The sequence below is a fragment of the Sciurus carolinensis genome, chromosome X (assembly GCF_902686445.1).
Source record: "Sciurus carolinensis chromosome X, mSciCar1.2, whole genome shotgun sequence".
NCBI classification, from domain to species: domain Eukaryota; kingdom Metazoa; phylum Chordata; class Mammalia; order Rodentia; family Sciuridae; genus Sciurus; species Sciurus carolinensis.
Genome location: NC_062232.1, coordinates 7,510,591 through 7,525,143, shown reverse-complemented (window position 1 = coordinate 7,525,143; position 14,553 = coordinate 7,510,591). Strand labels below are relative to the sequence as shown.

The following is a 14,553-nucleotide window of genomic DNA, read 5'->3' as shown; positions in this document are numbered from 1 at the left end:
TCCCTTTCCAGCAAACATGTTCCACCAAAAATGGAAGCCACAATAAATATATTATATCAGCATAGACACAGGTTTCCCTTCAGGTCAGGGAGTTGGGAATAGATTATTTCACTATCAGCCAGGTCAGAAACTGGCTTTTGAGTCACCTCTTGCTATTAAGTTGAGCTCCCGATTCTGTAAAGCACTTCAGTTGAGAACTGCAGGCCTCCATTTTCTCACATACTTAACAAATATGTTTCCAAACTATGCTTGAATACATCTGGTGCCTGGGAGAAAGAAGTTCTTTTTAATGTTTTTTAATTGGTATATAATAATTATACTTCATAGTGGATTTCATTGTGGTATATTTTACATGCACATAACATTAATTGAACAATCTATTTCCCCAGTATTTCCCCTTGTCCTCCTCTTCTCCCTCTCCCTGACCCCCTTTCTTCCTAGAGGTCTTCCTTCTACTTTCATGAAATCTCTCTTCCATTTTCCTCTCTAGCTTCCACACATGAGAGAAAACATGACCCTTGACTAGAAAGTCAAGCTTATGTGAGTCTTTATTTTCCCTAACAATGATGCTCTCCATTTCTATTTTTTTTCCTGCAATTGACATAATTTCATTCTCTAAGTGGAATAAAACTCCAGTCTGCATATAAACCACAATTTTTTTAATTATTATTTTTATTGGTACATTATAATTATGCATAATACTAGGATTTGTTATGCCATACTTGTACATGCATATAATTTGATCAATCCCAATCCCCAGTACTTTCTTTGCCTTCCTTTCCCCTCCTCCCTCCCCCTGATCCACTTGCTGTACTCTACCAATCTCCCTTCTGTTATCATTATCATTATTATTGAAATAAGTGTAATATATGTGCATATATGATTCATTGCAGCATATTTGTACATGGACATAGCATAATTTGGTGGATTTCATTCCCCAGTACTTCCGCATGCCCTCTCTCCCGCCTCCCGCTCAATCCCCTTTCTCTACTCTATTGATGTCCCTTCTATTATCATAAGATTCGTTTTTTTATTCTTTTTTATCACTATCTCTCTAGCTTCCGTGTATGAGAGAGAAAATTTGACCTTTGAGTTTTTGAATCTGGCTGTTTCACTTAGCATGATGTTCTCTAATTCCATCCATTTTTGTAAATAAAATTTCATTCTACTTTATGGCTAAGTAAAGCCCCTTTGTGCATATATACTGACTTTTGTATCCATTTTTCTGTTGACCATGTAGGCAGGTTCCTTAACTTGGCTACTGTGAATTGTGGTCCCAAAAAAATGGGTGTGCATTTATCTCTATACTATGCTGACTTTAATTCTTTCTGAAAAATATCAAGAAGTACTATAGCTGGATCATATGGTAGTTCCATTTCTAGTCTTGAGGAACCTTCATATTAATTTCCATAGTGGCTGTACTTATTTACATTCCACCAACAGTGTAACAATGTTCCTTTTCCCCATATCCCCTCCAGCATTTATTATTATTTATACTCTTGATGATTACCATTCTAACTGAAGTAAGATGAAATCTCAGTATTGTTTTTAGTTGTAAATGGACACAATACCTTTATTTTATATATTTATTTTTATGTAGTGCTGAGGATCAAACCCAATACCTTACACATGCTGGGCAAGTGCTCTACACTGAGCCATAAACCCAGCCCCTCAGTGTAGTTTTGATTTGCATTTCCCTAATATCTAAAGTTGTTGAACATTACTTCACATATTTGGTGGTCATCTGTACTTTTTCCTTGAGAAGTGTCTGTTTAGTTTATTACCCATTTATTGATCAGTGGGGGTTTTTTTGGTGTTTTTTGAGTTCTTTATATATTCTGGTTATTAATCCTCCATTGAAAGAGTAGCTGGCAAGATTTTCTTCCATTCTGTAGGTTCTCTCTTCATGCTATTGTTTCTTTTGCTGTGATGAAATGTTAGTTTGATTTCATCCCATTTATTGATTCTTGGTATTATTTCCTGAGCTCTATAAGAGTGCTGTTGAGGAATTTGTTGCCTGTACCTACGTGCTAGAGGATTGCTCCTGTCTTTTCTAGCAGTTGTAGAATTTTTAGTCCTATTCCTAGGACTTTGATCAGTTTTGAGTTGATTTTTGTGCAAGGTGAGAAAAGTGTTCTATTTTCACTCTTTTACATGTGAATATCCAGTTCCCCAGCACCATTTGTTTTTAAACAAATAGCCTTTTAAGGCTATCTTTTGCCCAGTGGATTGTTTGGTGCCTTTTTCAAGGATCAGATGACTATCTTTGTGGATTTGTCTCTGTGTCTTCTACTCTATTCCATTGGTCTACATGCCTATTTTATGCCAGTACCATGCAGTTTAATTACTATAGTTCTGTAGTATAAATTCAAATTTGGTATTGTGATGCCTACTGCATTGGATCTTATTGCTCAGAATTGCTTTGGCTACTTTAGTGCTTTTTTCTTCCATATGTGTTTTAAGACTGCTTTTTCCATTTTTCCTATTTTGGAATAATTTTAAACTTACAGAAAAGATACAAAAATAGTCCAAACTTTACTTTTGCACTTCACCCAGTTTTCTCAGTGTTAATATCTGCCATAGCCTTGGACATCTATCATAGCAAAGAAACCAATTTTGGCACATAACTATCAATAAAACAATCAAGTTTATTCATATTTTTCCAGTTTCCCCATTAATGTCTTTTTGTGTTCCAGGATCCTATCTAGGATACTACATAACTTTCAGATTAGCATCATTTCATTTCGTTTTTTTTTTTTTTCAAATGATGGATATTTCTCCTTTCACATATCTTCTGCAAATGACTTAACTGGGCTTTTCTGGTTTAGGGCCTTACATAAGGTTTCAGTCCAGCTCAGATGGTACCTCAGTTATCTGAATACTAGACTGACTGGCTCTGGAGAATCTGTGTCCAGGCTTACTTACATGGCTGTTGGCTGGAGACTTCAGCTACTTACTGCTTAGCCCTTTGTATAGGGTTGACCATGACCTGACTTCTCTCAGAGAGACAAATACAAGGCAGAGTGTACAACCAAGATGGAAGTCATGGAGAATGGTGCTTTAATGGAAGCAGCTCATTCCATTGCTGAATAGTTCCATTTGGTGGTAAAATGGTCTCCCTAAAATATCCTGCTGAATCCTTGTTCTGACCTATGGAAGACTAGGCTAGTAAGTCTCTTCATGCACCATTTTAGTCCTGTAACTAACAGGAAAGAACTACACTGTACACTTAGCCTTCTCTGAGTGCTGAACAGCATCCACTCATACCACCATTCACCACAAATTCTTTTCCACCTGATCTTGCCACCTGAAAAAAGAAATAGCACTTCATTTAAAGAAAGAAAAGGTTCTTTTTATAAAGAAACTTTCTTTCCCTACCTATAGTCTTAGGAATTTTGTAGGAATATAACTAGGTAGACTTCTGTTTTTTCATAAATTGAAGGAAATTGTTATTGTCCTCAAAATTCAACCTGATATCTGAAACCTCAATAACTTGTAAGCATTTGATATTGTTTTGTTTAAAACAAAAACATTTGGTATCAATCGAACTTGGTAACAAGGAGGAAAATATGAATGTTTTATTCACATTCACATGGTTCATAGATGCTCTCTAGAGAGGGCCATAAGCATAGACCAGTGATTCTCATACTCAGTGGTTTTGCTCCCTGGGGACATTTTATAATGCCCAGAGATGTTATTGCTTGTTGTAACAGGGTGTGAGTGGGTGCTCTGAATTCTAGTAGATAGATGCCATGGATGCTGCAATATATCTATGATATATGGGACAGTTCCCCACAATAAAGACATATCTAGGTTCAAATATCATCGAGCCTAGGCTAAGAACCCCTGGCATATGTTATATTCAGTTTCTAAACAGCTACTTCCCATTCTGCCACCCAAGTGTCCCTTTTCATATAATTTTTCCTTACTTTTTCACTGTGCTCCACTCATTGCCTATGGATTACTTTGGTTTGCTTTCTCTGAGAGTCTATTTTTCTGGTCCAAGTAAATAGTGAGGCAGCTGTGGCTGGGAAACATGGGAGGTAGTGCCAAAAAGCATTCCTTCAAACTTTTTTCAGTAGGATTTTTTTGTAAGATTTGAAAGAGTTAGAAACTTTTGTTTAGGCTTAGATGGGGTTGCATACTTCAAGGCCTTTCAGATAATCTAAATGCGTGTGGTGATTCAGGGTCAGGTGCCTGTGCTGGCCTATGGTGACAGAGGAATATGGGGACCCAGTGCTGCAATGTTTCTGCCTTTCTTAAGAGGATTAATATCCAGACATGTATGTAAAAACACCAAGACTTTTCATTAGGACTTAAGTTTTGTAATTTAATGTGTAAGCTAAGCAGCACCTGAACAGCCATTTTGTACCTACTGGACTAGTTCTGTGTTTGTTTATAACAGCGCCAGAGGAGGACTTTGGCCCAGGAAGACATTTAGTAATTCTATCTTTATCTTCATTTCATAACTTAGTGGACATGATTCCTTACCCTTTCCAGTAATGTAGTCTTTCTTGAGCTCTGCAGGTGAAGTGATATACAAGGTCTTAAATACTGACCATGTTCCATATTCTGGTATATATATGAAGAGTGGTTGTCTATAACCATTCACTAAGGATTGAGCCTTAGTGCCTTCTTGCCCACCACTCAGGTTTCTCTGAGAGCAGAGTCCAAATGATGCTCACAGATAGATGTCCATCATTTATCAAAAACCTCCCAGATAGGAGAGTATCAAACCATCTCTCATGCTGCAAAGACAAAGTACTTAGAAAGGGCTGTGGCTTCTCAATGCAGGCACCTGAATTGCTCTCAGCCAACCTTCTCAAGACAAAGTCTTACTTGTTGGAAACGGATGAAATTTGGCTTTACATCCCAGCTCTACCACCTGCCAGTTCTCTGACTTGGGGAAAATATGTTTTAATTCTTTGATTTTAGTTTCTTCAACTGTAAAATGAATAGATCAGAAATATACTTGTTATGGTTTGGATGTGAGGTGACTCCAAAAGCTCACATGTGAGACAATGCAAGAAAGTTCAGAGAATAAATGATTGAGTTGTGAGAGCCTTAACCCAATCAGTGAACTAATTCCCTGATGGAATTAACTGAGTGGTAAATGGAACAGGGTGGGCATTGGGGGCAAGGTTATGGGGTATATATTTGTACCTGGTAAGTGGAGTCTCTCTCTGTTTCCTGATCACCATGTGAGCTGCTTTCCTATCACCATGTGAGCTGCTTCCCTCTGCTACACTTTTCCTCCATGATATTCAGCCTCACTTCAAGCCCTGAGGAATGGAGTCAGCTGTCTATGGACCAAGACTGCTGAAACCTTGAGTTCCCAGATAAACTTTTCCTCCCCGAAGTTGTACTTTTTGGATCCTTCGGTCACAGCAGCAATAAAGCTGACTAAAACAACCTCAGTGGGTTGTGTGTTGATGTTTATTAGGTAATATCACATAACTACAAAATTTAGTGTCATCCAAAAATGACTTATGCCAATCCTGGTACATATTTAGAGCTTAAAAAATTTTAGTTTCTCTTTCCCCTCCCTCTCTAATTCTGTATTACCTTGGGCATGTCAGTTCATATATCTGGTTCTATTGGCACATCCCTCAAATTGGTGTCACATTTCCTTCACCCCAGCCTAGGTAGAAGTTATGGACACCAGTTTTGACAGTAGCTAGTTCTGGGTACAAGTCCTGAATTTACCACATCTAAATGTTTGCCTATAGACAAATTGCTTAACCTTTCCTAAATTTGGTCCCCTTATCTGTAAAATAGGAAGAATAGTAGTATAGGCTTCTTAGAACTGCTTTGAGGATATAGTAATGTACTTAGCTTATAGTACATGCTCAATAAACACTAACTGTTCCTCACTGCTGTGTGCCTATGTCATGTGAAAGTCAAGGTGGTTAAATGATATCACAGGTATTCATATATTTAGAAAAATGAAACATACAATAACTCTTCTAAATGGCTTGCTTCCTAAGATTTCAGGCCCATTCAGTTAATATAATTTTTATATTGGTGCCATGCTGTAAAAATGACAAGGTCTTCTGTTGTCATTTTTATTGAGGAATTACATGCATACAATAATATGTACAAATATGAACATGCAAAAATATAGCCCAGTGAAATTTAGACATGTATATATTGTGAAACTGTGAAACATATTAAGATATAAAAACTTGTTGGCACCCCAAAAGTCCCTCTTATGTACCTTTTAACATAATATCCATTCCTGAAATGAAACCCTTACTCTTCATCTGTCACCCAAATGAATATTACCCTCAATGTTTTTATTATTTTATCTCTAGAATTAATTCATTATGGAAAATATTGTTTATACCCTTCATTCTCTAAATCTGACCACCTTAAAATTATTGAGTATGTACTTCATTGCTCTTGAATTTCCTCAGACCTAACCCCAAACCTCTGCTTTTCTGGCTTTACACTGTGCCAACAGGATCTCAGGGCATGCATTATCCTGTGCTGTTCCCTTGGAGGAAGGCAAAAGCCTAGGAAGCATGTTTCTCTCCTCACATAGTTTCTAGTCTAGCTAGAAAAACAGGCCTTAAAATGGAGCGCCACCCAACAACAAATTAGTTCATGAACAGTGTGTCCTACAGGAGTGGATTCATGTTTTCTTATTCTCAACTCTCCTAAAGACCCTGCTTAATGTTGGTCTCCACCAAAAGGATGCCCAGATTAGTCACCCCCCAAAAGATGGGTCCTTTACTTTGAGGTCACAAGCATATGGAAGACTTGCTACCTTGCCATCTGCTCTTGTGTCATTTGTCTTTGTGGTCTCCCATGTAAGTCATGGTCTCCTCTGGGTACATTAATGAGGACTTCTGTGATACCTGGTGAAAGGAGGGGACATGGGAGCCAATCCTTAAGTTCTTGTTCCAAATGCTTTATGGTCAGGACATGTTCTTCCAGATCACTCTTATTTATAAGATAATGTATACACTGGAAGCAGTAAGCAAGCATATACTCATCACCATTTGCATCATTAGAAATATTTCTATGACATTGATGGTTGGGAGATTGAATTTCTTTAAAAGATTCCTATGGTTTGAATGTGTCACCCAAAAAGTGTGTGTTGGAAATGATCCCCAGGGCCATAGTGTTGGAAGGTAAAGCCTAATGGGAGTTACTCATGTCATAAGAACTCTGCCATCATGAATGGATTAATAACAATGACTTGAGCATACAAGTTCTGTCTCTTTCTTTTTCTCTTGCATGCCTGTATGATGCCTTCCACCATGTTATGACACAACAAGGAGGCCCTCACAAGATGTGACCTGTCAGACTTAGACTTCCCAGCCTCCAGAACAACAGAAGAAATAGACTTACACTGTTTATAAATTACCCAGTCTATGTCATTCTGTTATAACAGCAGAAAGAAAACTAAGGCAAATACAGAATGTCATTTATCACACTTATTGCCATCTAAGGAACTGGATGAACATAAACTGTTCTGTATGGTACAAGCACATAACATGGAAACCTCTTAATCATATCTTTTGTTCTCTCTGGAACAAAGATGAGACATTCTTCGAAAACTGAAGACTCCAAGCAAAGTGACGATTGATCCCCAAGGAGAAGAGGAACAAGTGGTTTCATTGTGCAACTCTGGTCATTTTCTTGAGAATTTGAAAAGAGAAAATGGCATGCTAAAACATTGTATCATTTCACAATATCATACATCATGTATTACTTCACATAATTTATCATTAAAAATGTTTGCCTTGAAGTAAAAAAGATAATATTTACTGTAAATAAATACACTTTTTTATTGTATATAGTTATTCACAAAAATCCCACTTTGGTTATAAGGAGATTTCAAGATACTATTTGGAGTTTGGAGTTTAAGTATATATTATACTGTATAACTACATAAATTCTCATACTGGTGGGATTATAAAGGATCAAAACAACTTTGAAAGGTTTGATACTATCTAATAAATCCTAATACTGCATACACACTTACCCAGCAATGTGACTTCTATGCATATACCCTAGAGCAATGGCTCTTAGACGATGATGTGCACCAGAATCCCCTGGAGAGTATGTTCAAACACACATTACTGGAGGCTACTCCAGATTTACTGAGTCTGAACTGTAGAGAATTTGCATCTGTAACAAGTTCCCAAGTGCTGCTGAACCGCACTTTCAGAATCACCATCTCAGAGAGATCAGTATGTGCACAGAAGACATGATTAGAATTTTTAATATCATGGTTCCTAATGGCCTCAAGCTAGAAATAACACAAATTTCCATCAACATTTCAATGGAAGAATTAATTATATATTCGTATAAGAAAATGCTATATAACAATCATAATGAATGACCTATAGTTATCTGCAAGAGCTATAGGATGAATCTCACAGAATGGTGAATGAAATAAATGAAACAAGAAAGAATACCTACAGTGTGATTCCATCCATATCATCCCCAAAAGAAAAAACAAAACTGTATTCCATATATATGCATGCACCAATAGTAAAACTAAAAAAATTCAATTGATTATTTAAAATATCAACCCAGTAATTACATGGTATGAGGAGGAGGGAGGTAAACTGTGGTTCTTTGAGTATAAGCAGTATTCTAGATCTTTATTTGTGTGTTGAATATGAGAAAGTTGAACTTATAATTATTATTTAAACTGTACATTGGTATTTATGTACATCTATTTATGAGCCATCCCATAATTTTAAAAGTTTTTAAAAACCATCCTATCTTAAATGAAAATACCCGCTATCCAACATGCATTCTGGCTCTTTGACACTTTGTTCGAAAGTTAGGATGTGCCCACTGGTTATGAAAAATAAATTTCATAATCTTTAAAGTCTGACTTCTTTATTCTGCCTAATTGGCTCTTTAAATGAAGGAACTAGGGGATATTAAAACTAAATTTTTTAAATGTCAAATACATTTGCTGAGTGAATTAGCAATGAATACAGCATTTCAAAATAAAAGAACCATCAATCCTTTTTGGAGAACAGGTTAAAATATTATGCAGTTATTATGTTTTATTGTTTCTACATAAGAATTGACAATAGACCTTAGTAGTTAGATCAACTTTTAAATGTCAAGGATATGATCACATAAGTGATGAAACAGACTGATGGGTCTTTGCCACAGTACAACTGAATTACATAATTTTACCCTATGCAAATTTCATGACTGAAAGGTTGAAAATTCTTATGAACTATTTTCATTTTGTGTAAGGAGAATCATTTTTGAAATATTGAAAGGGAGGAGGAATTGAATATGCCTGTTGACTGTATTGTGATGTTTTTTTGCCTCCAAAAATTCAGAGGAGTCAGGAATAGCTGCAACCCTGTGAGGACCTAAGAATGCTCATTACTGTTTCAGAATGCTTACTCTGTCTTTTCCTGATACCAGAGTATTGTTTTTAAATTTTAGTGGACTGAATATTTTTCCTTATTACATTTTTAGTGTACCATGTACAACAATCTTAATCCTCCTTTTAAACATGAATTTCCATGTGGCATTGGCTTCATGACTGCTATTTGATCACAGTGGAGTTTCCTGATTCACACCTCTCACATGTTAAGCTGACAGCTGCATAATTCCAAAACACATTCTGGCAATGATCAATGCCAATATTTTATGATGACATCCCAGGAATTCAGTTGCAGCTGCCCACTGATATGTGAGGGCTATCTTTATTAGTTGGCAATTTAAACAAACATATTAAGTACGTTTTAGTACCAGATAATAAAAGGATATATTCCCTACTTATTATAGTGAAAAATTAGAAACAACCCCCAACATCCATCAATGGGAAAATCATTGATTAAATTATGATGCAGCCATGTCATGGGATACTATTCGACCCCCACAAAGGAAGTAGATCTGAATTTGTGAATATGTATCAGGCTCCACATTAAGCACTATATGTGCATTGTTTCATGTAATTCGTACAACCACCCCATGACATTCTCATTTTATAGATGAGGGTGGTGAGACTTTTCCAATGTCACATTCTTAGTAAATGGCATAGCAATGGTTAAACCTGTGTTTTTGTGGGACCCCAAATCCATTTCCTTATCTAGTTGCACTGTACTAAAATCACAGATGTCAAAGCTGTATGTACTGTTAATTCTCTTAAGGAGATTTGCTTCATGATGGACATTGATTTGTATAACCACGTAGAATGGAAGAGACTTATATAATAATAAGAGCAAACATATTCATATGTAAAAGCTAAATTACATTGGAAAGAGGAAAGTTTTCTCTACTCTCCATTACTGAAAGAAATTTTAAGAGTGTGCATCAAGACTGGTTATATGTGCTATCCAAATCAGGGATTTTCATGTGTTCTCAGAGCTGTTCCTCTATTTAAAATGTCAAATTATAAGTGAAGTAAGAAAGAGGTCATACTTCTGCTCAAATGTAATTATTAATAATATAAAATCACTTGTATCTTCATTTTATAACTTCTTGTTCTTTTAATATTTACAGATGGACAAAAGAGAAAGAAATCTTTGAGAAAGAAACTGGATTCACTAGGAAAGGAGAAAAACAAAGACAGAGGTAAAAGATGAAATAAATAAAACAAATGTATCTTCCATGGAGCATAATGGTTGAATTTGGTGGGGTTTTTGAATTGCATAAATGTATGTGGTTCAATTTTATTATGTAACCTGGATTTCTATGATGGAATGTCATTAATGGACATTTGGTCTACTCTTCTCTTTTTGAATATCCTTGTACTGAATTGATGAATTCAGTTCATTTGAGCAGAGTGTGACTTTTGCCAAGTTTATGGTTTCAATTATTCTGGCCAATCAGCTATGCATAAAGAGGACCTGGGTCGAGTAGCTATGGACAGCATCACTAACACTAACCAGCTGTCTGGCAAATCCAGACAGTTAGGCAGGGATAGTTGAATGAGAAAAAGTTTGGATTAGCCTAGCATGACTACTGGAGAGAAACAATCCCAGCATTCTGGGTTACTGAAAATGTGCCATTCTCAGCATTTTTATGTTAGATCACAGCATGCTCATTTTTGTCCCGTATGTTTTGTGAATTGCTGACTATCATCATACTGTTTTGTGTCCCTTCTATGTCTATTTAGGGAACTGACACTTGAGCCACTCAGGGTTTTTATGGTCATTTTTAACTAATATTCTTTGAGCCTGCATAATGTACACCTGGGTCTCATTAGCGCAGTTCATTTTTTGTGTGTGTGGCTCTCTCCTAGGGTCTCATATGAGATGACTTCTGAATGGTGTGGTTCTATTAAGGTATTGTCATTTCATGTGATGCAGTGATTGAGTGTTGAATGAAGACAGACATAAGTCTTACCTTTGAGTTCTTTTATATAATATTTGGATTTCTGTTTGAAAAGCAATATAAAGCAATGAATCCAAGGGCTTTAAAAATAAATGTATGGGCTGGGGTTGTGACTCAGTGGTAGAGCACATGCTTTACATAATGAGGCACTGGGTTCAATTCTCAGCACCACATATAATAAATGAATAAAAGTCCATCGGCAACTAAAACATTTAAAATAAAAAATGCATTATGATCAATATTGGAAAAGATCTATCCCACAGTATAGATACCAGAATCTACCTTGAACTCTGCCTTAAGGATCATGACATTTGGTTCATCATATTTAGAGATAATGAATTGTAAAGAATAGAAAAAAATCATTGTTTTGCTTTCCTTAGAGTTTTTCACCCTTGGTACAATTGATACTTTAAACTGTAAAAACCTTTGTGGCAGGGTTATCCTGTGTATTATAGGGTGTTTAGTAGCACCCTTGGCCTCTACCCACTAGATGCCAGTAGCATTGCTGAACTAAAATATCTTCGGATATTTCAAATGTTTACCTCAGATTGGAGAAAAGGAGGTGAAAGTTTCAGTGATCCTTCCTTACCCTTGACTGCACAGTACGATGATTTGTGGAATGTTTTAAAATTCTTTCATATTAGTATGTTGTAGTTATACATTATAGTGGAGTTCATTTTCACATAATCATGCAAGCATGGAATATAATTTGCTCCAATTCAGACCTCAGTACTTCCCCTTTCCCTCCTATCTTCCCTTCCCTTGTTCCCTTTTCTCTACTCACTGGTCTTTCTTCTATTTATTTATAATTTTTTAAATTAGTGCTTCATATATATATATATATATATATATATATATATATATATATATATATAAAGGTGGAACCTTTAAAAATCCTAATGACCAAGGTATAGAGTTCTAGTTCAGAGGCATAGCATTTGGCCCAGCATGCAGGAAGACCAGGGTTCAATCTTCAGTAATACAAACAAACAAACAAACAAATAATGCCCAGATTCCTACACAGGGAATCTGATTCCTTCAGTCTGCAAGAGTACCTAGAGCATGAGTGTATGAGTGTTTTTTTTTTTTTTTTTTTTTTTTTTTTGAGCAAAAAGAAAAAGAAGTTTTATTGCTTTGAGAGCAAAGGAGAAACACAGGGAACTCCTGTCCCAGAGGCTGTGATTCTTCCTATCAGCAGGAACAGGGGACTTTAAAAGAGGTGATTCAAAGGCTACATCTCATGTTTCTCTGTTGGAGTTGTAACTCACTTGTTAATTTGGGAGATAGTTATTTCTGAAATCTGATATCATCCCCAAAGTCTGGATTACTTTGTTCCTATGGTGGGTGTGTTCTCAAGAAGAGATTAATCTATCTAAAATGGGGAAGAAAGGTAATCCTGTTTCCCCTGAGATTAGGGAGGGGGGAGATTAGAGAGGAGCAGGAAGAGAGGAAGAGAAAGAAAAACGTTCATTTAAAAAATAAGTTACAGTGGCAGAGCAGCAAGGGCTACATTCAAAGCATAAAGTAGACCACTGATACACTTCCCCACTGTCAATTTCTACATTCCATTTCTATGGAAAAATGGATGCTGACATCTCCAAGATGCTTCCTGCTGAAAGAGGGAGAAGTTGGGGGAAGTAACCCCAAGTCCTTGTTCTCTATCATGAGGTTTGTGGATAGTTAAAGGTATTCTGCATCAGAGCAGTCCAGAGGTCCACAGTGGCAGATAGCAGGTGACTGGATAAGGCATACGCAGGGCAGGGATCATGCTAAGACCATAAACAAGACAGGAAAGCATTATTTTTTGTAAACAATTAGCACAAAAGCAATTAGTATTTCAGCCAGTCTCTGAAAACCATGAAGACAGTAACTTATATCAGTTGAAAACAGATCAAGTTCATCAATGTAGGAGGTTAGGAAGATTTGTAGGTCTATGAGATCAGGCTCAAATTAACTTAGGACAAACTTTGTGATCATTATTATTAGGCACTCCCACATGAGAACTATTCCTTTATAGTCTCCAGCTTTACTTACTTTCCATAGGGCTGATACAAGTGTACATCTTAAGTTACACTAAAAACAAACTAACAAACAAAACATCATTTTTTCTTTTAAATGTCCGTGTAGAACTGTGCTTAGGCTATACTCTCCTGCCAGGTGTTTAAGACAAAGTGGGTCAAAACTGACCTTGTTCCTCTCTACTTTTAAGAGTCAGCTGAAATTCCTCAGAGATCACTCTTGTAGTCATGTGTGAAGCCTCTTAGCTCCTTTAGTTTCCCATACCAGTGGTGCCATCTGCCAGGATGGGTCAGGGAGCATGAGTGTTTTTATGAGCAATGTGCAACTTCTAATGCAAGAACTCTACTTCATACTAACCAGAGTAAAAATCAGGACATGTCTTATCCTAGCAGAATCTGCTACTGGAATAATGAAGGCAAAAGGCTGTCCAGCTACATGTCATTGTCTGACAAATCATATTATATTTATGTGGTTGACATATTATTGCCCTTATTTGTTAATGACCTGAATATTAGTAGTCTTTATTGCTTTTCTAGAGTTTTTGCTCATTGTATTCCTATAGTAGAGCACCTTTACCCATAAAAATTAGAGCAATTCTCTGTATATATAGTATATTTAAGAGATCACTGAGGTTGATACAGGAGTGTCCCCTTGTCCATAGGAGATACACTCCAAAGACATTCCACATATGCCTGAAATCAAAAATAATACCAAACCCTACATATACTATGTTTTTTTCTATGCATTAATATGTATGATAAAGTTTAATTTAGAAATTCTGCACAGTAAGAGATTAACAATACCTAATAGTACATAGATCAATTATTACAATATACTATAATAGAAGCTATTTAGAACTTATAAATTGCTTATTTCTGGAAATTTCAATTTAGTATTTTTGGACCGCAGTTAATTGCAGGTAACCAAAACCATGGAATGTGAAACTTTGGATAAGGCATTACTTCTGTATTAGCGATGTATTATCTATTAATATTTGTTTATTCTAGGATAGTGATATACATATTGGGATTTAAATATAACATAGACTTTAAGTGATTCTTTGAAAAGTACATATTCAGGCTAGACTAAGCATAATGAGCATTCTTGCAGGAGGAGATGTTTGCATTCTGCACACGCAACATGTGTGTTTGTGTGTGTGTGTGTGTGTGTGTGTGTGTGTGCGCGTGCGCACGCACATCCTTATAT

At 36.2% G+C, this 14,553-nt stretch overlaps 1 protein-coding gene across 1 annotated transcript in view; it reads left to right on the top strand.

Moving 5' to 3' along the window:
• Arhgap6 (Rho GTPase activating protein 6) overlaps positions 1-14,553 on the top strand; it is a 467,990-nt gene that overhangs the window by 399,571 nt on the left and 53,866 nt on the right. The window contains exon 3 of the mRNA XM_047535497.1: positions 10,495-10,566. Coding sequence (XP_047391453.1) covers positions 10,495-10,566 — 72 coding nt within the window. The remainder of the gene's footprint in view (positions 1-10,494; positions 10,567-14,553) is intronic.